The sequence below is a fragment of the Chionomys nivalis genome, chromosome 19 (assembly GCF_950005125.1).
Source record: "Chionomys nivalis chromosome 19, mChiNiv1.1, whole genome shotgun sequence".
Classification (NCBI taxonomy): domain Eukaryota; kingdom Metazoa; phylum Chordata; class Mammalia; order Rodentia; family Cricetidae; genus Chionomys; species Chionomys nivalis.
Genome location: NC_080104.1, coordinates 37,139,148 through 37,165,525, shown reverse-complemented (window position 1 = coordinate 37,165,525; position 26,378 = coordinate 37,139,148). Strand labels below are relative to the sequence as shown.

The window sequence follows — 26,378 nt, the reverse complement described above, 5'->3', positions numbered from 1 at the left end:
CAAACTCATTTAAAGGCTACCAGATGCCTTAAAGCTTACGATTGTGCCTGTGTAGTTTGCTAGGAAGACATAAAGGGTTCAGTGTTCTGTATCAACCAACTGAAGCAGTAATAAAGTCCCCAGAAAAAACCAAAGCCACAGTCACAGGTTGAACAAGCTGAATAAGATGTCTTGTGCAAGAAGAAATGCATGAGTCCTGTAGAAAGCTGATGCACAGGTTGATGGAACGATCGATCGGCCAAACAGAAACACAAACCATTGAAATTCACAAACGATGAGTTAGCATGCAGCTTGCGCATAAAACACTGAGACTATCACAATCCAAAACAGTGATTAAATACCACTTAATCCATAAGTTTGGAATTAGGTCATGTAAAAATGAGCTCAGTATGTTTCCTCTTAAATAAAAATCACCATTTACAAACTTAACTTTAGTGACTACTGTTGAAATACTGTCCAAATCTTAGGCACCATGCTAGCAATGGACGACAAGAACTTACTTGGACTCAGTTTTCTCTGAAAGTGGACCTCTGCGCGCTTCTAGCTGGAGGACCTTTGCATACACTTCCTAAAGCAAAGAAAATACACAGCTGGAATGAGAGATGGTACAGTATTCCTGATAATATATTTTATCGTTTTCCTGAGCAGCCCTGATTCTAAGCGCTCCCTCCTCAATCTAGCTTCAGAGTAGGAAAATGTGTCTTAATAAAACGTTCTCAGCTGAACCAAGGGGCGGTAATTTCAATGTGACTTTACAATACTCTAACTGGCTTAAAAAGTCTATAGCAACCTAAAATTTCACACCTGTGAGAATGGTTAAAACAACAAAACTCTGTAATGTGTTTTCTCCCTACAGTTGACCATGTCTTCTCCTCACAGTAGACCATGTCTTCTCCTACAGTTGACCATGTCTTCTCCTACAGTTGACCATGTCTTCTCCTACAGTTGACCATGTCTTCTCCTACAGTTGACCATGTCTTCTCCTCACAGTTGACCATGTCTTCTCCTACAGTTGACCATGTCTTCTCCTACAGCTGACCATGTCTTCTCCTACAGCTGACCATGTCTTCTCCTACAGCTGACCATGTCTTCTCCTACAGTTGACCATGTCTTCTCCTACAGTTGACCATGTCTTCTCCTACAGTTGACCATGTCTTCTCCTACAGTTGACCATGTCTTCTCCTACAGTAGACCATGTCTTCTCCTACAGTTGACCATGTCTTCTCCTACAGTTGACCATGTCTTTTCCCTACAGTTGCACAAATAGGACACAAATTTACCCTAAGGAAAAGAATCCTAACTTATGTAGTAAATTACACTTAGACCCAGTGAACTTAAGGCACCTCGAGCTTAGTAACTACTGACCTAACATTGAATCTTACAATCTAAAATTTTAAAAGCCTGTTTGACTGCGGTTAGGGTACTTTCAGCCAGTGTGTGTGTAGTGCTAGGGACTGAATTCTGATTTTCACTTCTGCTAAGCAAATGCTCTGCCACTAGGGCTTCTCAGCAGCTAACGCTCATTAGGGTAAAACTCCATGGGGTAGCAATGACAATGTTTTCAGCACACTGGTCAGGCCTTCCAGGAAAGGAGCCTTCCTCACCTGTAGCGAGTGGATGGACACATCGTGTCAGTGTGCAAGTGCCGCTGCCTGAGCTGGTGCTCCAGGAAAAGAATGAGTCACCTAGCTCTTGGACTTAAGACTGCAGTGGCCAGAGGCATGGCTTTCAAACACAGACAGGGATATGTAACTTATAAGAACACCAACTCGGTCAGAACACACCTTCCTCTTGGATGTGTCTCAAGTCAAAGTTCAGGCTGGTAAATTAACCATTTCCAATGGCTTTCCAGCAGCTTTCAGTTCATTCTTTTCCTAAATTCTATTTATTATTGCATGTGCATGGTCTGTATATGGGTGCCTGTGTAGAGAGGCTGGGGTCTGTAGGGTCTGCTCTCCCCTCCCATTTCTACATGGGTCCGAGGGATTGAACTCAGCGAGTGCCTTCACCCCAACTTATATACTCCTCCACAGCCTAATTTTCACGTTAAGTCTGTATTTTTCTAGGAATATTCTCTCACTACACCATTTCCTCCTGGTGTTGTTTATACCTATAATTACTCACCCACGGTTTCAGTAAAGAAATGTGAAGGAAAGTATGACAAGTGTGCATCAAATGTCAAGCAGTGAGTTCTGCTCACCAATGATAAGTGTCTGGACTGGGTGAAACTGAGCAACTCGCTGCTCCCTGGACTTCTTCAGCAGGAGGTTCTAGGCCATGAATCCAGAGCTGAGCATGCAGGGAGTCTCTACGCTGAACTATACTCTCAAAAAGAAAATGTGTGCCAAAAACTTAACACAGTGCTCGGCCTATAGCACTGGTTAAAGGCGCTTTATAGAATCAGGTTAGTGTAAGAAACCACTGTGTTGTTCTCCACTCCCATGTATTCTCTCTGCTAGTGTAAGAAACCACTGTGCTGCTGCTGAACCTCCACGCATTCTGTTTGTGTTAAGAAATGACTCTTCAAGGTCTGTGTTGTGGTTAGTTAAAAGCAGCAGTTCTCTGGGAAGTAAATTCTATAGCTTTAGTTCCCTGAAGAGATGTGCCCAATTTGCATAGAAAAATCCTTGAGGGCATAAAATATGTCAGGAACTGTCAACGTCACAGATTATCATGGGTAGCTTCTGGTATATTGTTACACTTCCACTTAATCTTTAAGGGACACTAGAGAATTAGAGTGACCCCACCTACACTAAGCTTATATACTGTACTTAATAGTGTAATTTCAATATGACAGGAATAACCCAGATGTGAAATGCTGAATCATTAATCACAGCTATGATTAATATTTCATAAAATCAAAGCAAGCCTATCCACCCCTTGTGCCATCAGATTTCCATAATGTATGAGTCAAATTTAGAAGGTGCCTTAATTTGAAAAGACCAGATGCTCAGGTTGAGAAAAGAAAATTTGAAACCAAAAGCCCTTCTTGGAGCCTAAACAGTATGAATCACAGTATCCTTCCCAAATTTGTTTGGGTTATACTAATCATGTGGAAATTCAAATTTTAGGAAGGGTAAATAAATAATAGTTCATTGGAGAAGCAGCATAGGAAAAGTCAATTGCACTTGGTATACAAAATAGTAAGTAAGCAATAGTAATTGCCATTTTAGACAGTTCATAATTTGTTACGGAATCACAGAGAATCAACGTCTTAAGTAATAACCACCTTGAGTGTTTTGGCCATTGGTGTAAACAAAATCATGTGAATTACGCCAATGTAATTCGATGTACCTCAAGTTGCAAGGGGCATGTTTCTACTGCAGACCCCTGCCACTCCTCTGTGGTCTCCCTATCAAGAATGCCATTTGACATAAAATGGCAAGAGTTTTCACTTCAGGTCATATGTGCGACTCCGGGAAGCTAACTGCCAGCAGCAAGGACACCAGAGAGTTTAGGACGCACATCCCACAGAATTTTACTTCTCGAATTAAAGCCATACATTACAATATCTGCACCACTACAAAATATGTAATCTCATCAAATTAACAAAGGCGGCAAGTTAAATCCTATTTTTAAAACATCATTTTCCTAACTGTATACTTTGGGTATATAAAGTATACAATAGTAATTATTCTTATACGAAGAAACTATATACTAAAGCTATCTCTAGGCTGCTGAATTAATTCCTGCTGTCAAGAAGTCTTAAATTAACACATATATAAATATACCTCAGCAAAGTAAGGACTTTTTAAAAACAGTAACTCCACAGTCCTTAAACAGTTACTCACGTAACAGTTATTTTAATTCCACTTTTAAAGACAATAGTATAACGAAGAACTTTAAACATTTACCACGAGGTCACAAGGAACATCTAGAAACACAAAAGCCAAGTGCAAATGCCATGATACTTTGTCCCAGGACCCTGGCTTGCAGCCTATAGTGGCCTCATCAAGGAGGCACTCTTTAGGGGCTGCAGTCCTTAGTAGAAGAACTGGGGTTACTAAGTCGTCAGGAAAAGCCTGCAGAATCTCTGAAATGCCAGTGACTTCTTTGACAAAGCAGGTGAGTCCTAGTCACGTAAAACTTCCAGAGATCAGAATGGTTCGTTTTACTTTGGACTTTTTTCTTAACCCCCCAATAGTGTAAATATATATTGAGCTACTTAGTCCTTCATTTCACACGTTTTTAGTATATGTGTGTGTACACACCTATATATTTGTAAATGTCAGTGACCATGCAGTTCCTTCAATCTGAAGAAGCATTTTGAAAATACTCTATTATTTACTATAAAATTAGTTGCAAATGTAAGTGAACTTTCTACACGATATTCAATTTCCATTTTTGTTTTCAGAGTTGTGTAGCCAACCTCTCCTAAAAGTCTGGAATAAGCTTATGTGAAGTCTCTTGAGTTCTGAGTGTATGAGGTATAGCAGGCCTGAAACCAAAGGTTTATCTCCCTGTTTTGGAGACGTGTGTCTGAATAATGCTGGCAAGGACAGTAAACAGATTTCACTATTTTGCATGGCCTGTCCCAGCATGGGAGAGCATGATGTGTGCCTGCATGGTGCCATGCTTCTCACCATGACAATAATGGACTAAACGTCTTAAACTGTAAGCCAGTTCCAATTAAATATTTTCCTTCATAATAGTTACCATAGTCATGGTGTCTCTTCACAGCACTAGAAACCCTAACCAAGGCAGGTCTTCATGTAAGTCAGATAACTACCTCCTGTAGTAAGGTGTAAATGACTTTTGCTGCAGTCTGGATAGTGTTGCCCTCACCCCACAACCCATGTATAAAGGCTACATGTCTGAGGTAATGCAGCTGAGGAGGCACCTATAGGAAGCTGGGACCCATAAAACAACTTCTGGTCATGGGAAGCATGACTCTGAAAGGAAACATGGTCCCTGGTCTCCTTTGTTTTTCACTCCCCTATTGCAAGAGGAACATTTGCACATGTCCAAAAGAACAGGGGCCAATTTAACACTGACTGAAATTTCCGAAACTGTGCCAAACGAACATCTTCTTTTTAAGTTATCATAGGTAACTTTTAAAATAGCAGAGGTAGAAGAAAACTAACAATTTTCAACTCACTTCTAGGTAGTGAATTCCACAAACACGGTCCATCCACTACCACATTTGCCACCAGGAAAGTCATCCTGGGCAGGCTCACACTGCTCTGGGAAAGCGGAGCTAAGGCCACAGGCCGCAGCAGCCCACACTCCTGCTCTAGCCCCTGGTCCTCTCCCTGAGTCATAGATACAGGGTTTCTTTCACTAGGCAGTCCCAGCTTGCGTATCTGCTCTATGGCGTTTTCGATTCTGCAGTGCTCGGGACTGAGTCTAGACTCACACTCGCTGGGTAGGTGTCTGCCGCAGAGCCACACCCCAACTTTATCAAACAGACACACAGAACATGCTTAAACGTCTTTGTCCTCTAGCTTTGCTTAGTGTTTTCAGGAAATTTATTTGATTCTCTCTCTTTCCTTACTTCTCTTCTTGAAACCGAGGCTGCAGCTGCTCATGCTGGTGGAGTCTACAAGGCCTGCTGCTGAAATGGCTTCTGAGGGAATGGAAACCCTCAATATAGAAGGCAGGTTCAGGCCATGCTGTCAAGCACCTAGCTAGGCCCTTTCAGCTCTTCAATGCCACTCTACAAAACCCAGGAAGACTCTTACTCCTTGAAAGCATTTCTTATTGTTTAAGCTGTGGTGTCAGGATGATTTTACATCTCTTCATTATAGACGTACATCCTACTAACTGGGCTTTTACACAGTTACCCAGGATCCTGAAGACATAGGAGTCACTATGTCCACAGTAAAATTGGGGCCCAATTGACCTACAAATGAACCACAGAGCAGCAGGACCTCCTTCAGGTACGTTTTCCCATCGGGTCTCACTTCCTGATGGGGACAAAGAAGCTAAGTGTTTCTTTTCATTGTCATTCTCCCACAAAGACAGGCTCTTGCTAAATTTCTCTGCAGGCCTGGGATTCACTTGCAGATCAGGCTGGCTTTGAACCTGCAGCAATTCTCTTGCGCCAGCATTGCAACTGCTGAGGTTACAAGTATGTATCACGCGTAGCTATATACTGACTTAAAAGAAAAAGGCAGGGTCTTTCTATGTAGCCCTGGCTGGCCTAGAACTCACTATGTAGACTGGGCTGGTCTCAAATTCAGAGATCCACCTGCCTCTGCCTTCTGAGGGTTGAGATTAAAGGTGTGTACCAGGATGCCTAGCTTTTTATATGCTGTTCTTAACTGGAGAGTGCCTCAGGGCTATCTTTGACTAGTTGTAAAGTTACCGGCATGTATACCTACTATGCAAACAGTCACCCATACTAAAAAGACTCGGACGATTACAGACAATAAGAAAGGTTAATGGAGCTCAGAAAGGTCTCCTCACACAGCTGAACACAGGCATGAGATCTGTTTCCTTGTCAAAAAGCCTGACCATGGACTGCCCTGCCTTCTACATTTATAGCTGGTCACAGACATGGGAAACACTGCTTGGCTGAGTGTCTTTTCCCTGTCATCCTGAGAGAAAATTATATCGACCAAAGCAAATGGTAGCAACAAAGCTTATTCCTAAGGCTTTGTGGTCTGCCAGTCTACAAGGGCTGCTCTCCACGCTGCCCAGGGACAGAGGAAAGGCGTCCCCATTATAGGATGATAGGGCAGAACAAAGGAGAGGAAGCCTGCAAACTGGTCTAAGTCTCACCGTTAGACTGTATGTGCAGTGCTCACTACAGCATGAAAGTGCTTCTGCAGGCTGAGCAGCAAACACTTATCTGCGACTTCAGAGTCCGAGTCTGCTCTAAAGGTGACGTGGGTGTGACTGCAGCTGTAATTAATGACATTCGCCCTAAGCAACGGGGATGTGACTGGAAAACATGGGGGATTTCCCGAGTTCACTGAAATGTAATGTACTCTTCTATGTGCAACAAAACCCAGCCCGATCCAGGGGAAGAGCATTTATTAGTCAAATATAATTTGACATTTCAGTCAGAGCATGGTAAAATTCTAACACATCAGTTTCGGGAGCAAGACCTTTTAAAGCACACAAGCAAACTAAAAGTAAAGGCAGGCCTCTTACACAATGTGTAATTTCTTCATTATGATGGAATGCAACAAAATATCTTGCCCTTGGGTTGCTCCATTTCAGCCAAAACAAATGCAAATGGCTTGTCAGATGACAGCTGTTTGGTAAGGCTCCTCTGTAAGACCTGCCTGCTTTACTTTTTTCCGTGAAACTTGGGATGAAGGCAGAAGGCAGGAAGAGAATTAATGTAGCATACAGTCTAAAGGCAATGCTACAACCGTGATTAAGTAGAAAAGTTAAAAGGCACAGATTTTCCACAGCTTCGCTGCGTGCAACCCATCCGTGTAACAAGTTGACAGGCCTAGCGCGTCAGCTCCATCATCCCCTCCGACAGCTAAAGCGCAGCACTGCATCCCTTTTCAGGGGAAATTTGCGTCTGCACCATGAAGCGTTGTACATTATTTCTTAGCACTGCAGGGGGCTCAAGTCCATATGGAACCTTCACAAATATTACCACAGATCAAACCAGCGGCGTTTGGAGGCAGATTTGACATACCTATTTAAATGAGCAGCAGGGGTCCTCGGGCAGCCGCAGGCTGTGCACGGAGCCTCCGTGGAAGCTGGAGCACAGCCCCATTACTCAGCAAAGACACACTCTGCAGTTGTCATTCATTTCATTTCTGCCAGGGCAAGAAGCTCATTTGCCCAAGGTCAACAAAAAGCGAAAAGAAGGTTTTCTTTTTTTCCCTAAGAAATAAATGTAGCTGACAAGTGGGAATGTTGTCCTTTGGGTTTGTGAAGCACAAATAAACAGCAGATATGTCTAAAGGCAGAGGAATGCGTGCAGTCACTCCAGCCTCTGACTGTGGAAGGGGAAGCCCCATAAATATTTCTATAGCTTTAAAAATCACATTATGGATAAAACAGAACTTGACACCATGTTCTAAAAATAAAATGGGTTCTGTCTTTCAAAATGGATCCTGGCATCCAACTTGTTGTTCTCACAGCAGTTTTGGGGACTGCCCTCCCTTGCACACACTATCAAACAGCTTTCCTTGAAGGCAGCAAAACAAAAACTTCCCAGCATCCTCCAAAGCCAAAGCACAGTAGGACCTCTCTGCCTGGTCTGGATTCTCCCTCACACACTGCATTCACCAATGCAAGGCTGAACTTTAATATGATAACAAGCAAAATGAACAGCGGTCTGGAGGTGAATATGCGGCCTCACAATCCGACAGCACGCAGTGCCTGGCCCTCCTTATCCACCTTCAAACTGCACACAGGGATCGCTAGGACTTGAGCTTGCGAGCAAGAGCATTTTCTGAATAAAGACTCTGATGCAGCAGCAGACAGCACAGGGGCCTTTCATCAGTAGTCCGGCCTCAACAAGGTCTCCTCTGTCCACAGCTGAGACAGTCTGCTGCTAAGAGAAGCCTCTAGAATACTTTTATAGCTTATAAATGAAGATAACTTACATGCATTAATGAATAGTATGCTTGCTTGCCAGTGTAGAAGAGAAAATTAAATGGACGGCCATCTTCTCCCCATTGGATTGCTAAATGAAAAACAAAAACATTTGCAGAGATGAACCAAACTATGAGTTTAACCTCAGTATGGGATACATCTGTGATTCAGATTAGCATATCAAAAGTATCTTAAATATCAAAAGTATTCACATTTAAAATTCATGTATTTAGTATGTTGAATATGTAAATGCTTAGGATATTTAGTTTCATATCAATTAGCATAAAACATTGTCTGTATTTAATATAATATTCCGCTGTAAAGATTTATTTCATTTGTTTTAAATAAAATCTCATAAGATAATTCACATTACTTTGTTAGTACAAAAATGTTCAGGTCCCACAGTTTTCAAGTAAATCCTAACAGTCAGTAAGTCAGTGAGCATATGAAGAGATTTGAAGGAGGCCCTGCGCAACCCACACATTTGTGCCGAGAGTCTGCTTGCCACATCATTCATTCCAACCACTTCATAATATACCTGAGAGTTCAAAGCAGTCGCAAACAGACGGGCGCTCACCTTTTCAAATACGTAGTTACCCACTTAACCACCGAACAAACAGAGACACAAACTCCAACTCTTCTGCCTATATTCTGCTGAGCTACTTCTAAACCGTTTGTTTTAGCCCCCTGCTAAAGACCCCATTCTTAAGTGGGAGTGGTGGTGCTCATGTGCAATCCTGGTACCTTGGAGCACAGAAAGGAGGAACAAGAGTTTTGAGGCTAGCCTAGATTGCATAGGAAAACTTTGTCTCAAGGGAAAAACAAGGGAAAATCACATTCGTAGGTTTACCACATAGTATAAACTATGTTTTCCTGCCTGCTACTTCCTACGGCTTTAATTTATAGTGTCCTTTACAAAAGTTTATAGATTGTCTCACATGGTGGATCTAGTACTTCTCAGCAGTATGAGAAGCCTGGTTTTCAGTACTGAGCCCACCAAGAAACTTCTTCAGATAGTTTAGCCTGCTTGCCTGGGCCCTCATGATATGTTCTCCCTGCAGATACACTGTATAACCACTGTGTGCTGTGGGTCTTTGGAGGGCCACAAGGCACTTTAAGAACAGGCTCCATTTACTCTTCTGAAGCAACCTCCATCTCCACAAGGATTTGGGCTAAACTTGGTGTTCTGTTTTCTTCTGGAATCCTAATCACTTTCGTATTCGGGTATCCAATGCATTTGTCCATGTGAAGCAGAAAGCCTCTATTATTTGTCGATTTTTAAACAGTAAACATTTTTCTGTTGAAACACCTTTAAATGTAGGATGTTTCTCTTCTCTGAGGATAATTAGTACCAGCCTGGGAATACACTTAAAATAGAGAAACAACATTAGATGAGTGTTGAAAAAGTCTTTGCTGAAAGGGGAAGACATGCGTTTTGTAGCCCTGGCTATCCTGGAACTCACTCTGTAGACCAGACTGCCTCAAACACCTGCCTCTGCCTCCTGAGTAATGGGATTAAGGTGTGTGTCATTATTGTAGGACTAGAAAAGCAATGTTCTTACTAGCCAATGATTCCAGATGATTTAAATACTTTCCATTGACATTCCCAGAAGCTCCATGGCTTCCACATTACCTAGTACTTGAACCGCACTATGCAATGGATTATCATGGCGCTGTTCAAGTACTTAGTCAGAAAGTAACAGAAAACAATAAACATCAAACAAGCATCCTGGTTATGCTAAGACCACTGTTAAGTCTGGGTAGAACCTTGAATCACAGCTCTGTGTGCATTTGTGCTTATAAATCTAGACTTCATACGGTATATGTACACACATATATTCTTTCATAAACATACCTGATTAATTAAATCTATAGTGTCATTAATTTTAAGATGAGTCATTATGTACACTGAAACACTGCAAAGCTTGTCATTCCATAGCATGCATCAGAACATAATTAATAATTAATTTTAAGGTGCACTCTGTTCTTAAAGATACAAAAGTTGAAAAGCTTCAAATTCATAAACCCCGGCCGACATTTGCTGCTCTGCATACTTGTCTTTCTGTCCTGCACCACCGTCACCCGTTCGTCCATCAGAGCCCTCTGCTCCCACGGTGAGTGAGCCACCCTCATTACTCCTTATAAAAACCTCATCACGTCTTAATATCTTTAAACTTAATAAAAACTTCCCTAGATACCCACTGAGCATGGACACTTAGCAATTAGAACTGGGTCCAACGGGACAGACCTGCCATTCAAAAACCAGTCCAGGCAGCCAGCAGCCAGCTGTGCTATACTGACAATGCTTTTCTAAGCACAAGGAGGGCTTGGCTCACTCTCCAGTATGGGGAGGGAAAAGGTAAGGAGAAACTTGGGGCTATTTTTCTTTCTTTCCTTCGCTTTTGCCAGCCAAGTTTTCACTTAAGGTCTTTAGCTTGATTTTCTATGAAAATCTTGTCCATGTTTATGTAATTCTAAGCAGGGTTTGTTGCTGTTGATACAGGCCCTTCCCGCTTAGTGCCCAGTCACGGATTTCAATACACAAGTAACATACTACTCCAAAGATTAAGAGAAAGGATTCCTTGGCCAGAGGCAAGGTGAAAGTTAACAGTTCTAAACTCTTGTGCATTCACACCGGTACACTAGCAGGAAAGAACAGCATTTGCCTTGTTATTTGTCATTTTACTTTGTATTTGCTTTTACAAAAATCACATACAATTACTTATTTGGGGGGCATCATGGTGTAGCATAGAGGTCAGAGAACAAATTGTGGGTACCCATTCTCTGCTTCCTCTATGTGGGTCCTACAACTGAACCAGCATGCCAGACTCGATGGCAAGAGCCTTTACGTGTTGAACCATCCTGCTGGCTCCACTCGTTTTGGTACTAAGCAGGGTCTCATTGTGCAGTGAGGCCTGCAGCTCACCAGATAATGCAGGCTGGCCCTGACCTTGACATTCTCCTGCATCCACCATCACACAATTTAACGGCTTTATTATAAACATACATAGCATTCTATATTGTAGTTACACTACAGATTTTAGCATTTTTAATTGTTTTTCCAGCCCAACATTATGAGGTAACACAATATTTTTACCACCTGTATGATGATATGACAGCCTGTTCAGAAGATTTATAATAGTTAAATTATTCCTAATAATTGTTTCCTAACACTTTATACTTCCTAACCCCTAAGCAGAAAAATATAATAGCTTTTTGTTACCGTTTTTATAGGGCATTATTTCTGATCTTGGATATTTTTAAATGTTTACTGGTTACATTTTTTTTCACGTACAAGCTGCATGATATTCTTTGGTTAGTTTTCCACTGGGCTCTTTTTCATTCTTTTGCCCTTCCGCCCTTCCGCCCTTCCGCCCTTCCTTCCTTCCTTCCTTCCTTCCTTCCTTCCTTCCTTCCTTCCTTCCTTCCTCCCTCCCTCCCTCCCTCCCTCCCTCCCTCCCTCCCTCTCTCCCCCCCCTTTCCTTTCTTTCTTCCTTTTGGTTAATTTGTAAGAAAAATTTTAGAAACAAAGCCCTTATAGTTCAGATTTTCTGGTTTCTTTTTCTCAAAGAAAAGCTTTTATTTTGACTGACTTCACTGGCCTTCTCAAAGGTGATTCTGTGTTGCAGTCACTCTTTTAAATTTGCCATCATGTTCATCAGTTTCATTTTTCTTTTACTTTGTCTTTCTCAATTACTAATGACATGTGTTTGTGTCTGCATGACATGAATATATTCCACAGGACTTGATGGGAGCTGTCAAATACTTCCAAATAGTTGTAATTTCAAAATTGATTCTTTAATCCAACAGTGATACAGTTCTATTGATTTTAAATCAGGAAATTTAACTGATATAACTTCTACTCTTGGGACTTTATTTTTTTCTCAATGATTCACTTCACCATGCATAATTAATTCTATTACTATTCGGTAGTCATCAGCATAGAAAACAGTCTTTTCTACTACTAAACCATGATACATTATTTGAATTCTTTAGCCTTAGTTAACAGTCCCGCTTTTTAATCTGTCAGTGCTAAGTGTCTGGTATGGAAAGGCTCAAGATCATCAGACCCACGTACTGGACAACAGGTTTATCAATACAAATTAACTTTCTCACATCACTGGACAATTCCCAGTGCTCCTTCTTGGTTCTGTCATCAACTTGGTGTGTATCTTCATTTTCCTTAATGTTTTTACCACTTCACAGGACAGGTGCTTTATGATTACTCAATCTAAAAGCTTCCGTCTTTCAATAAACCAAGTAGTAGTATAGTACAAGTGCCATAATCTCTACAAATCTAAACTTCATTGTGACTTCTCTCATACTAAAAACTGATTTATCGTATAAAAACTACAATAAAGTTGAGAGCAGAGAGCAGAACGTCTGCTTTCTAAAGCAGCACTGTTAAATACACTTAGCAGCAAGGTCAGATGATTCTAGCAAGAGTCGCACATTTTCAAAATCATTCGTAGACATTTTGTGGGGATAGCCTGAAGCTTTAGTATCACACCGCAGCTGCTAATAATGAGTACATAATACTGAGAAAGTACTCGAAGGAACCAAGAAGCCTCAGAGGGCAGAAGAGACATAGCTCATAGAGATACACTAAGAAAATTAAGAGATAAAGAATTGGTAGGTAGCCTTAGGAGTTGGAACAAAGAGAAGCCAGTGAAAAGGGGAAGAATCTATTGCTGTTTTTCCAGACATTTATCAGAAAAGCAACTAGGTACAAGTTACTCTGCCCATACAGACAACTGGTATATAAATAACACTGTATCTTCAAACCTGGTGTGCACTTGTATACAGTCTTCATTTTTCCCCAAAAACGATCCTGAAGTGAATGTTTTGTATGTTATAATCAATCATTTCTAAGAATTGAGAATAGGAAACATAGGCCACATGTAGAAAGAGATTTATAATATTTATAGCAAATCCAAAATAAAAGTTATTCAAAGAGTGAAGAGAGGACCTGAGAATGAGTAAAGCACTTGCCACCAAGTGTGATGGCTCGAGTTTGAGCCCTGGGAACCACATGGTGCAAGCAGAGAACCAATTACTCTAAGATGTCTTCTGACTTCTATGTGTGCGTGCCTACTAGCATGCATGTGCGCATGCGTGTGCCTCTGAACACATAACACATGCACGCACACGTGTGTGCGCGTGCACACACACACACGTTTAAAGGTATTTAAAAAGAATGAAGTGAGGCCCTAGGACGGATGAGGCGGAAGCTGAGTGGAGCCTGGTGGCACAGGAGGCTAAGGCAAAGAGCTAAAAGACCAAAAATATTAACATTCCAGATTCAGTACAGTTTATGTCTCTAAAGGAAGAGAAACAGAAAGACTTCACATAAAAAAGAGATGAAGGAGTACCAACAGATATACAACCCATAAACTCTTCCTCATAGATGTCTAGTAGAATGCAGAATGCAAGTAATCAGTGTGGCATTAACACAGACACAAGGCTTACCTTGATCTAACTTTCGTATCCTACACAAAATCTGTGGATTCTACCATTCATTATTATACAGAGTACTCTGACCTACTCCACATCCACTCTGACAAAACTCCTGATGTGTGACCCAAATCTACAGTAAACTAAAAAACAAAATGAACCATCTCAGTCTTGAGTGACCTTACCTCTTTGTTTTGGGAAAATTTGTTCAGGATGCTGTAAAATAAATGTAAAATTTTATTAGGCAATCTCTATAACACATAAAAGACATTATTAAACAAGTATTTAGGATTACCTTCATTATTGGCCTGGCTTGCTTCTCAAACAAACCACTTGGAAAAAGGTAAGCAATAGCTCTCTGAAAATAAACACAAAGGTTAATTAACAACTGTTGTAAAAATTACAAGATGCTTACTTTAAACCAGACATTGAACTAGAGTTTTATATGTAGAATGTTAGTTCAAGTGGCAAAGCACAGTTACTAAGCATACATCGCCAAAAGAAAAACAACAACAAAATCTGTAATTATGAACCTGGCTACTGGCAACTCTCAAGTGTTCACATCAAACTAGAGGTGTTCCTTACAAACTCCGGCACTGTGCTCAGGTAACTCACTGCAAGCCCAGGCCAGGGCAGAAGACTGCAACAAGCGGGCTCGTGTTTCACTCACTGTGACACGCTGGAAAGAAACAGTTTACAGAACAGATTTATCTTGGTTCATCATTTCAGCAAACTGTGCTGAATCCACTGCTTTGGTTTTGAGCCAATGCAGAGTATTTGTTGGGAAAGTATGGCACAAACTTCTCCCTCATGGTGGCCAGGAAAGAAATCCAGGGCTGGGGACAAGCTTGCACTCCTCCGGCATGCCCCATAGGACCCACTTCTTCTAGTGGTCCCAGTCTTTGGGAGTCCCACCATCTCCTTAAACAGCACTCAGATGAGAGAGAGCCCTCAGCATACGAGTCTGGGGGCAGTTCTCACTCAGACCAGAGCATCCACCATGGCTCCCTTGGTGTTTTTAGGTGACCTTTGAGTTTACCCTACAATCCTGAGGACTAAGCATGGCCCTCACACACCATGAACATGCACTCTACACTATCTACCCTGCTGAGTTTTTGAAGTACACTTTTCAAACGAGGCCTCCCATGTGTTTCTCACAAAGAACGTGACTGACCTTGCTTAGCCAAGCGCCACTAGGTGCTCTCCCCTCACACAGGTCTCTGAGCACTCCTGCCTCATTCCCATTTACACCAGTGCTTGGACAAATTTCACCCCCCACCCCAGGACAATCTGAACATCAAAAAGAGAGGTAATGCCCTACAGCACACTTAATAAGTGGGTGTACATATATGAGTACACACACACACCCTGGAGTGAGGGGCAGGAAAAAAGAAACCTGCCTAATAGAACAGTACCAAGTATAATAGTAGAAGAGATGGTGCAGAGAGGAAGAAAGCCCATCACTTTACAATTTCCCATTGGCCATAGCTCAGGAAAGGATCACAAAGGCCTGGCTGACATGCCATCGGGGACCAGAAAACTTATACTCAAACATTACCCTCCTGTGTTAGTCACTTCCGCACAGCTGTGACAAACACTGGACAAAGGCAACTTATTTTAGCTCACAGTTTCAGAGACGTAAGAGTTTGCCACCATCCTTGAGGGTAACAGCAGCACAGAGTTCCTCTCTTAAACCACACGCGGGAAACAGATCACACTAGCAATGGCATGAGTCTTTTAACACTTAAAGCCCACTTCCAGTGACATACTTCCTCCAACAAGGCCAAACCTAAGCCTCCCAAATAGTAGTCAAATGCCAGAGACTGTGAGGAACATCTCATTCACACCACCACGTCTCCAGATTGCGTGCTAGGGACAAAGGGAAAGGGTGCTTTCACAGAAGCGGGACTACTAAAAGAAAAGGACAGTCATCCCAACAGTGGGGAAAGCAGGTACCCCACGGTGAAGCTGTAAGGGCGTCAGCTGAGGGTAAATCTGATCATGAGGAAGCGAGCACAGCTCCAGAGTGCACAACAGCAGAGCAGCTGAGCTGGTCTACAAACTGAAACCCTAAACAACTAGGGTGACCTGGAAAACTCACATATAGACATTTACATAGACGGCATTATAGAACTGTTCTGTTAGAAGTGACAATTGTACTGTGGGAGATAATGGCATGAAGGGTATATACTTAGGTGTTGTACTGATATGTTTAGGAGTTAAGGTTGTAAAACCTGATTTTCAATGGGCCAGTCAAAATTATTCTGCACAGAGGCAAGGGAAATGTGGAAAACACTGTCAGATTTATCGATGTGAAGAACATGTATTCAATAAGCATCCAAATTTCATAGAAATTTGAAACATTTCTAAGTTAAAAGGTAGGAAAAAATGTCTAAAACTTATAAACAATACAGACTATCCCATACCCAACCTATGTGAAGAAGGTTATCTCTAGCCTATAGCCTCTGTGAGGCCTTGTCCACAGGTGGTCAGCATCAGGGCAAGGCCCAGGTTAGAGGAGCACAGGCAGAGAAGACTATGCATGCCTGTGAACTCCCAAGCCGTTCATCCTCCAGAGAGCAGCAGGCTATTGCTGGCATCGCTTTCAAGCACGAGACAAACTCCTGCGATCACTGAATAATCCTAAGGGAAACACGAACATAAGAATCCACACTTTTATATTTCTCAAGCATGGTAAACCTTGGAAAAATCATGAGACAGTTAACTGGTAGAGTGTGGTTAGAAAGGGAAAAGAAAATCACTGACTGCAACGATTGCTAGGAGGCAGAAACAACCTCCTCAAATGCAAAAACACGTGAACAAAGAACCTGCAGGAAAATACTGAAATTCAATAAAAAAGGGGATCTAACTTAAAGAGAGAAGCCCTATGTTAGAATCCAGTTAAAACATAAAAAGGGGAGGGGATGGATAGAATGAAAGAACGAGAGAGAGTAGTAAATAAGTCAGTTGTTTGTATATCAAGTAATAATACATCCCAAGCAGATAAGACAGGTTCTCAGTATGCTGCCTGCATCTGTTTAGTATGCACGGGACAGTACTGACACGACCTAACCTATTACTTCCATTCATCTCCTATGGGCATTCTATGCAGATTTCTTCCCCACAAGTTCTGAAGCAAACAAAGAGCTCAATGGCTTTACTGAAAAAATAATTTTGTTGCTTTCTGGGTTCACTTAACTCTGTTAGCACACAGTTGTTAAAATGTAAGTGAATGCATTTTCAAAAAAATCATGAATAAATAATAACAAGATTTTTCATTAGTGTTGTGAAGAGTGTAGAGTGTGCTGGGGCAGAACACTAGGCACCATAAACAGGAAAAGCCTGACTTCATCCCGGCGCAGAGAAGGGAGCAGGGAACGAGCAGGTGCAGAGAGAAGGAAACAGAACCTGTGTGCTTCCCCATCACACCAGTAATCTGATTGCTGGGTTTGGGATTACGTAAAATACGTTAAAAAGGCAGCACTAAGTGGGCATCAATAAATGTTATATAAACACAAAATTTTCAGTTTACAGACACCATATTATTCCTCCATATTATTTAAAAAATAAGTCATGTATTTACTAACTCTATTTTACAGATGAATCCTTAGTTAAGTAACAATAAACAGTCTAAAAACACCTTGGGTCAGAATTTAAACCTGAGGATGAATTCTGGAATTTGCTCTTCAGTTCTCTCAGGTTACAGATTACTTCTTTACTGGCTTTAAAGGCATATAGCAATTGAGCAGTGAAATTCACCAGAAAATTCCCAAAGAAATAAAGTTTTATTTAACAAATATTTACCCTATACTGATTCTAGGAACCTGCCAGTTTAGAAAGACAAGAGAGAGCCCTGACTTCAATTCTGTCAGGAGACACAGAATCTACAGTGTCAGATACAGGAGCTGATGTATAAAAGAGGTCAAAACCAGGCAGCGGTGGCACACACCTTTAAACCCAGCACTCGGGAGGTAGGGTCTCCAGAGAGATCCAGGACAGCCAGGATGGTTACACAGAGAAACCCTGTCACAAAACAAAAACCACCACTGACCTCTGGTTCCCCAGTCCTGGTGGGTGTTAGCAGTTGGGGCAGAGTAAATGGCCCACTCCCCAAAGCATCTGTTTTTCTGTTTGTTTGTTGTTTTGGTTCTTTTGAGACAGAGTTTCTCTGTAGCTTTGGAGCCTGTCCTGGAAGTCTCTTTGTAGAGCAGGCTGGTCTTGAACTCACAGAGATCCGACTCCATCTTGCCTCCCGAGTACTGGGATTAAAGGCATGTGCCATCACCATGAAGTATGTTTAAAATGAAGTGTTTCATTTCCAAATTATGATTTGGGTCTACTTGGACCAAGTTTGTTAAGTACAACAGAATTAACCAAAATTTCATAATTCTTTTCCTAAGCAATCTACACTGAAGATAATTAAACTAAGAAATAAATAACAAACCTTCCATAAAAAGAACCCTGGGGGTGTCAGCTGGGAACTCTGCTAATGATTCTTCAAGAAGCTTCAAATGATGCAGCTAGCCAAATGCCTGTTTCTGACTTAGCAAGTGTGTGTGTGTGTGTGTGTGTGTGTGCGCGCGTGCGTGCGTGTGCGCATGCATGTGTATATATTTTCTCTTGCAAGTGTGTTTTAAGAGATTGTTTCTCATGTAAGAACCAGACTCTGGTCATAGTCTGTATTAAATATACCATATTCAACCAACTCCAATACATATGTACATAGACCTGAAACAATAAAAAAAACTTCTGTTCTAGTCCATGATTAAGGCTGTCAACTTTAAATTCACCCAAAGAAAATGTTAGCTTGAGGAACAGAAAAAAAAAGAAAGGGCTTTCTTGTGGGTACTAGTTTAATAGTTCTTACACGAAGTCCCAAAATTCATCTGAATTTAACCTGGCAAAGTTCTTCGATGTTTTTAAGCTAATATCACATGTTAAGAAATTGTTACACATAAAGTTTACATTCAATGACTGCTGCCTTCCCTTCCCAACACACATGCACGCACGCACACACACACACACGCACACACAAAGAAAAAAGAAGAACACACATTCTGTTTAAGTACACCCTTTAAATACTTACTACACACATTACAGTACGACATGGACGCCTAATCTGACTCCCAAACAAAAGGGCTAACAAAAGAGGCAAAGAATGTAAAAGCGCAAAAATTTAAGTCATGTGATACAGTTAACATCATCAGTAAATATCAGTATCTCTTTTTTAAAATGTAATTCTTGTTTTAACTATAATATTGGTAACTGAACAGCTTTCTAAAATGAAGGCAGTCTGTCTGACTGTATTCTTGGGCTTCACTCTAAAGTATAAATGGACTGCAGGCTCAGCCCAGGAGAAGCACCAGGTCAGCAATGCAATCTCTATTAATTAGGTATCCCAGCTGGGCAGGGGGTTTGCAGCTGTTAACTTGATCAATGACTTACCTAAATGTCATCTCTACTGATTCGCTTATAAATTACCAGCAAGTGAGACTAATGTACAGGTGCTAATTTATTTAAACTGTTCTCCACAGTTCTACATAGCTTTACAAACTGCATCTGGCACCTAATGTTAGCTGTCAGTTGTACTTAGACATGCCTGTCCTAACGACTCTGTTCATTAGAAGTGAGCACAAATTATGAAATATTGTGAAAAATGATACATCAAATGGAATGGGCACAGCAAATCAATTAGAGAAACTTCATACAGCACATTCACACTGAGAATAAAACATTCTGGTTTTAGAATGAGGTCTATAATACCAATTAAAAAGTAATTGGTAGACTTCAGCAGTGTTATACATCAGTTTGCTGGCTTTCTTCCTGGAACTCTACAGTAATGTAGAACTTAACTTTTAATTCCCAAATAAAGGCATTAGTACATATGAGCACACATCTGTATTCACTGTAGTTAATATTACGTCAAAGAATGTCCCCAACCCAAAATGCATCACTACTGTGAGTTTAGTTAGAGGGAAATACAGTATCAGGGTATATCCGTAATGCAATAGTTTTCGATGCAAAAGAAAGATTATGAGACTCACTGAGACTCTGCAGACAGGCAGTAGTCAGTGTTATGTCGGCTCTGCATCCGGAAGACCTGTAGGTCCTGGCTCCCACCATTCACCCGGCTATCCACTGCCCTGGGCTCAAGAAGGAAACTGAGCCTGCACTGTCACATGCCATCCACATTCACGTGTTACAGTTAGCTTCCTACTGCTTTCACAGCTTCAGAGAGGCCTTCTCACCATACAACCCACTCGCTCGGCTCACTGTGCCACCTGACAGATTCCTGCTGACAGTCATGAACTGCTGTAGACAGAAATAATTTTGCACACTCATCAACACGTGGCAGTAGCATGTGGTCTACATGGTGAGTTCTAGGACAATACCCCCCCCCCCACACACACACACACCACTGTCTGCCAGCTTCTGAGCAGGAGCTCCTAATGACCTGGAACTCCTAATCCCTTTGATTCCCTCTCCAAAGACTGACACTGCAGGCTTGTACCAGCACACTTCCATGTAGCAAGTGATTTCTGAGAAATTCCTTACTGTAGCCTTAAATACAGCACATCTTCCAAATGATAGATCTAATTCTTAAGTTAAAATCAACAGTGTCACCAGGCGGTGGTGGCGCACGCCTTTAATCCCAGCACTCGGGAGGCAGAGGCAGGCGGATCTCTGTGACTTCGAGGCCAGCCTGGTCTACAAGAGCTAGTTCCAGGACAGGAATCAAAAGCTACGGAGAAACCCTGTCTCGAAAAATCCAAAAAAAAAAAGAAATCAACAGTGTCAAGAACTATTTGTATTTAAACTATTTGTATCTATCTTTGGTAGCACATTTAGTACCCTCTGAAATGTCTTATAAGAAACAACTAGTAAGTAATATTAGCTGAATATAATTTTCACACATATATTTTATATGTGACATTCAGTGAAGCCAGATTTCTATTCAAACTCAATTTTATACGGCAACTTTGTAAACTCAAAATCAATTGCTTTCTGTCGTAATTCACATTCCTGACAAATTCAGTTATGCCAAAAGCTTAGCTAACAGGGAGCAGCTAAGGTGGACACACAGACACTGGATGGGAAAAGGGACGACAAGAATCAGTAACAGAGCAAAGCCTGGCCCTGGTAGTTCACAACGGGGACAACCATGCACTGTCAGCCACAGCCAGAATAGACTCACTATGCTCTACGAAACGAGACAGCAACTGATTTCAGAAACTGTTAACCCCAAACACTAATCGTGGAAACTGCAAAGCGCAGTCCTGAGAAAAAGGCCGCTGACTTGGGATCCTCTACCACTGAAGACACCTCAGGGCTGTTTGGGAAGATTGAATGTGACTGTGGATCAGGCTCCTTGGCAGCATCTCACACATGGGTTTTCGGTATGTGCTAGTTCTTTTCCCTTAACTGGAAAGCTTGCTTTTGTGAAATATTAAACTCCTGATCACAATGAAAAAGGAAAAACTTACAGTATTTACTTTTAATTAATATATTAAAATAAGACAAATTAGATAAAAACATGATGTCTTAAATACATAATAGCAAATGCAATGGCTGTTTAAAATACTTTTTTGAATTTGGATAAACTGTTTTTGTCTTTGGAAATACCTAAGCACTTTTTCATGTGGAATTTGCCAAATACAGCTCACCACCTATACTGTCTCCCTTTCAGTTTATATATAAAACCAAACTGCTTAAAAAAATAATAGGAAAACAGAAACCAAATCGAGTAGATAACTCTAACACTTTGATAAGAGTTGGTAGTCACTGTCTGCTTTTGCTTTTACATCTCCTAAAATGCCAAAGGGAATCCACTAAAATTAATAAAAGGCCAAGAGCTAATTGTAATAAAATGTGAGAATCAGTGAAGCTGATCAGTCACATGCTGCACAGCCTAGTGCAGCAGAATTATGTCACTGGTATCAGGGAAATGGCTAACACTCACTTCCATGTGGGCTTTTGGATATGGAGCTAGGGAAATCACATCAGACAGGAGATCAGGCAATTTCCCCTTTAAATCAATCAATGGTAAATCACTGTACTCAACAGTATCTCAGGTGAGTCTGCCAAATACAAGCCTGGGGAAGGCACAGCGAGCTGAAGGCACATGGGCATTATACAGTGGTTCCAGCTGCAGTATACTGTGTTCCTCACTACTGATAGTGATGCGAGCAGTAACACTGCGTGTGCGCATGCTCCTTACACTCTGGTGAAAAAACCAATGTGACTTGACCTGTTAACATCACAGCTCTAGAGACACTGCAAGGAACCCACTCAGCCCAGCTTCTAAACTTCCTATATTGCTTTAACTCTCAGGAGGTTGTCAAAGATGACACCAGTAGAGCATCCGCATTCTGCATGCTGTGCAGTTACATTCCTCCCAAATTCCACATCCATTTAAAAAAGTCTATTAAAAAATAAAACCAAGAAACAATAGGGTGAATTTCATAGTAATTCATGATTTTATTACTTAATTGAATAAAGGTTACTAAAACAACAGATTAAATGGTCTTCAAATGTGTATCTGTAATTTACACACCTCAACAAAAACATTTTATGACACTTTATTCCATAAAAAGCCATTTTAAGTCTTAAAAATATTTGTCTAAATACATAACATAATATTTGGGGTTCATGCTATTTTAGCATTGGCAAAGTAATATGGAAAATCAATTTCTAGGAAAATATATAAAATAACCAATAGTACTGAAGGCATTTAATTTACCTATGTGAAAATTAAAGTGAGCCTGAATTTTTATCTGGGTAACTAAATGAAATTATAGGTCATGTCAACAGTATATAAATTTAACACTCACATGTGGGAACCCATGTGTGACTCAGTTTCCATTTGGAGTCATTGCTGACTTAAAGAAGTCATTTGAGTTCAATATTGGCTGTTCTGCTGGCTCCAAGTATCCTTGAAGACTGTGAGAAAGTTCTGACTAAGGCCATAAAAGAAGAGCATTTTTGCCCAGATAAAAAACACATTATCAAGATTTGGGCTGTGTATGCCAGCTGGAGGCACTTCTCCTTATGGATTGTTAGCTGCTTGCTACTAGCTAAATACTTGTATTGAGATAATGCGCTGGCTTGAGTTTCCTCCCAAGGACAGTGCAGAGGGGTGACTAGCTGACTGTACTGCCCGCTGTTCTGCCTTTTGCCTGTAATTAGTATATATGCTGTCTGAGACATAAACTCGGGACTGTTGGGTATGAGCCTTCAGTCCTCCCAGTCTATCCTACGTTTCTGTCTTCATTTCTCTTAATCTAACATTTCCCCAGCAGCGTCCTCTCCCAGGGTACCCCCAGCTGATTTCTACCAGAGTGGGCTCTGGTACGCACAAAAATAGTTTTAATTTCCCAAACTAATATTCAAAGTAAGCATTTAAGCAATGAACAAGCAACTCCAAAAATAATAATTCATTTTAGCATAGTGTCACCCTGACAGATAAATTTTATTTGGTTAAATAAAAATAAAATAAGTTGAATAGAAACAACTTTAAAGTCCAAAGAGACACTGGCTTTAGGCCACAAGAGCTGACACAGCACATCTCTTTGCTATTTCTCCAGCCCTCTCTGCAGACCACAGCGATACATTTAGATGCCTGTTAACTCACACAACAGATCTGAAATACTTTTCTAGTGGTTCCTCACTGTCATGCTTTTATAAAAAGCTTATTCCTTTAGATAGAAAGATGAAACTGTTGAGTGAACTTCTTCCTTTCAAAAGGCTACTATGTTCCATGAACACCAGAAGGCAATTAACATGGACATGTTGGCCCACCTATAATCTACTACTAGGGAGGCTGAAGCATGTGCATCAGAAATGTGAAGCCTTCTTGGGCTCCATAGTCTTGTCTAATGTCTACATACACCTTGTCTCAAAAAACAGACCCCAAACCCAAAGAGCTATGAACTGGTTCCAGACTCGAAAACCCTCAGCAAAATGCTCAAAAAACAAATCCATAAATACATAAAATTACACAAACTGATGGAGTGGAATTATCTCATGAACACAGAGGTTATTTTAATATCTGAATATTAATTAGCATGATATACTAGGTGAATTAATAGAATAAAAGACAACATATGGTCACATAAAAAGTGGTAAGCAATATTCATCATGCTAACAACAAAAAGATTCAACAGCGAGATATGAGAAGTAAGTTGCCAAATGTGATGACGGACCCACAAAACACGGCTAGCTTCACGCACATCTGTAAAACAACGAACACTTTCTCCTAAGTTCCGGCAACGTAGCGGGAGTATCTGTACTCACAGCCCAAGTTCAAATAGAAAAAGTAGATAGGGAAAAGAAACTAAAAGGCATTCAGATAGAAAGTAAATGAAGTTGTATGTATTTCCTGAAGATGGTACCACAGAAATTGCTAAGAAATCAACCTGAAGACTCACTCAGTAAACGATCTCAGCAGTACTTCACATAAATACATAGTTGGTTCTTGGTAAAATGGCAAAAGAATTCAATGGGTGAAACAATTCCTTACAACAAATGATGCTGGGTTAACTAAATATACACATGTAAAAGAACAAGCCGGATGGATACCTTGTTCAACAACTTAAATGTGAGAGCTAAAACCATAAAACCCCTAAATCAAAACAGGAAGGCAAATCTTCATGACTTTGGTATAGTAATGATATAAGTTAAAGAATAAAAAGAATGTTGATACAAAAATGTACTCACAGCACACTGCTCCCAGCAACTGTATTGACAGTGGACAAACTGATGAGGAAGTAAGAAATATGTTGTCCAGCCCAACAGTAGAAAAGTAGTAAGACGGAGGAATGAAGACACTGTGACAAACTGAGCAAATCTAGAAACCATTAAGCGAAGCAAAGGAAGCCAGTGACAAAAGACTGATGCCGTATGACTGCTAATATGACATGTCCCAAACAAGCAAATGACAGAAAGCAGATGCCTAGGGGTAGGAGAGAAGGCTCAGTGGTTAGGAGCACTTGCTGCTCTTGTAGAGGACATGGGTTCAGCTCCCATCATCCACTTGGTGGTTAATAGACATCTTTAACTCCAGTTCCAGGGGATCTGATACCCTCTTCTGTCTTCCACAGACACCAGGCATATACCTGGTGCACATATTTATGCAGGCAAAACAGTCACACAGAAAAATAAGAAAATAAGTAATTTTTAAATGCATATACTTAAAAAAAGAAAGGAGATGCCTTGAACTGGGAATGTGGAAAAGGTATCTATGGCTGTGAGATGAGGCCTATACAAGGAAAGACTACTAGTCTAAAGCCCAAGTGAGAACATCTTCTTTTTGTATGTGTGCACGATGCTTAGTCTTCAGGAAAATGAAGAAATACCCACATTATCTGAGACAAGTGCCACCACTCCATGTCTTAGATGCTTTTAGGTTATCATAGATATAATGACAGAACAGCAGTTATAAGGTCCCTATACTGAAACACCTTTACCTACAGGGCAATAACATATCCTTCTGGGCTGGGCTGTAGCTCTCTTGTTTAGAATACTGTCTAACACATGGCACATGCTTGTAATCCCAGGCTTCAAAGGAGAGGAAGAATGATCAGAAGTTTAATGTCATCCTTGGCTACAGGGTGACTGTGAGGCCAGCCTTAAATATGAGATCCTACCTCAAACAAAAACAAACAAAGGAAGACATTCTTTTAACTAAATTAAAAAATGTAGGTCTGGACCTTATGAAGTATTTCTGTACCATTTAAAAATAATAAAGACCTTTTTTTAAAAAAAGGAATTAGATCAAAATGCAAAAATCATAAAGATTAAAAATAGCAATCCAGCCAATTCTCTATATTTTATAGATTCAACTACCATCTTAAAGAAATCATGTCTATATTTCAGCTGCATACTCTTTCCCCTTTCATTATTCTCCAAATGCATCATAGTAAATATGTTAATTACTTTTTATGTTATATAAAATTGGTAAGTGATTTAGAGATTAATTTAAAGCATTTGGAAAGATGTACAAGCTATATATAAAATACATAGCAATTTTATGTGAAACCTTGGTATCAGTGGGTATTTAGAACCAACCCCCCCATGGTAACTGTACTCAGTCACACGCTGAATAATGTTTCAGTCAACAGCAAAAACCATATGAAGGTACTCCAATAAATTACACTATCTAATATCATAACCTTCTTAGTTTGTGTAAGAATACTCTGTAAAATGACAAAATTACCTAATGATAAATTTCTCATACTATATTCACACGGCTCAGAAATCAAACTACAAAAAATAAAAATAATAAAAATGTTATTCTTCAATTAAAATATAAAACAAAGTTAGACTTTGCTTTTAAAAAGTAAGACCCAGCTTTAGAGTTGTTGAACTCCCCTGCTACCCTCTTTGGGGTGTCTAACAAAACTAAAAGTATTCCCCCT

At 40.6% G+C, this 26,378-nt stretch overlaps 1 protein-coding gene across 1 annotated transcript in view; it reads right to left on the bottom strand.

Annotated features, from left to right (window-relative positions):
- The window catches only part of Mrps9 (mitochondrial ribosomal protein S9), a 45,587-nt gene that overhangs the window by 8,353 nt on the left and 10,856 nt on the right, over positions 1–26,378 (bottom strand). Inside the window, exons 3-6 of the mRNA XM_057794441.1 lie at positions 14,258–14,320; positions 14,148–14,178; positions 8,520–8,599; positions 501–568 (exon numbers count right to left, since the gene is read on the bottom strand). Of these exons, the coding sequence (XP_057650424.1) occupies positions 501–568; positions 8,520–8,599; positions 14,148–14,178; positions 14,258–14,320 (242 nt within the window). The remainder of the gene's footprint in view (positions 1–500; positions 569–8,519; positions 8,600–14,147; positions 14,179–14,257; positions 14,321–26,378) is intronic.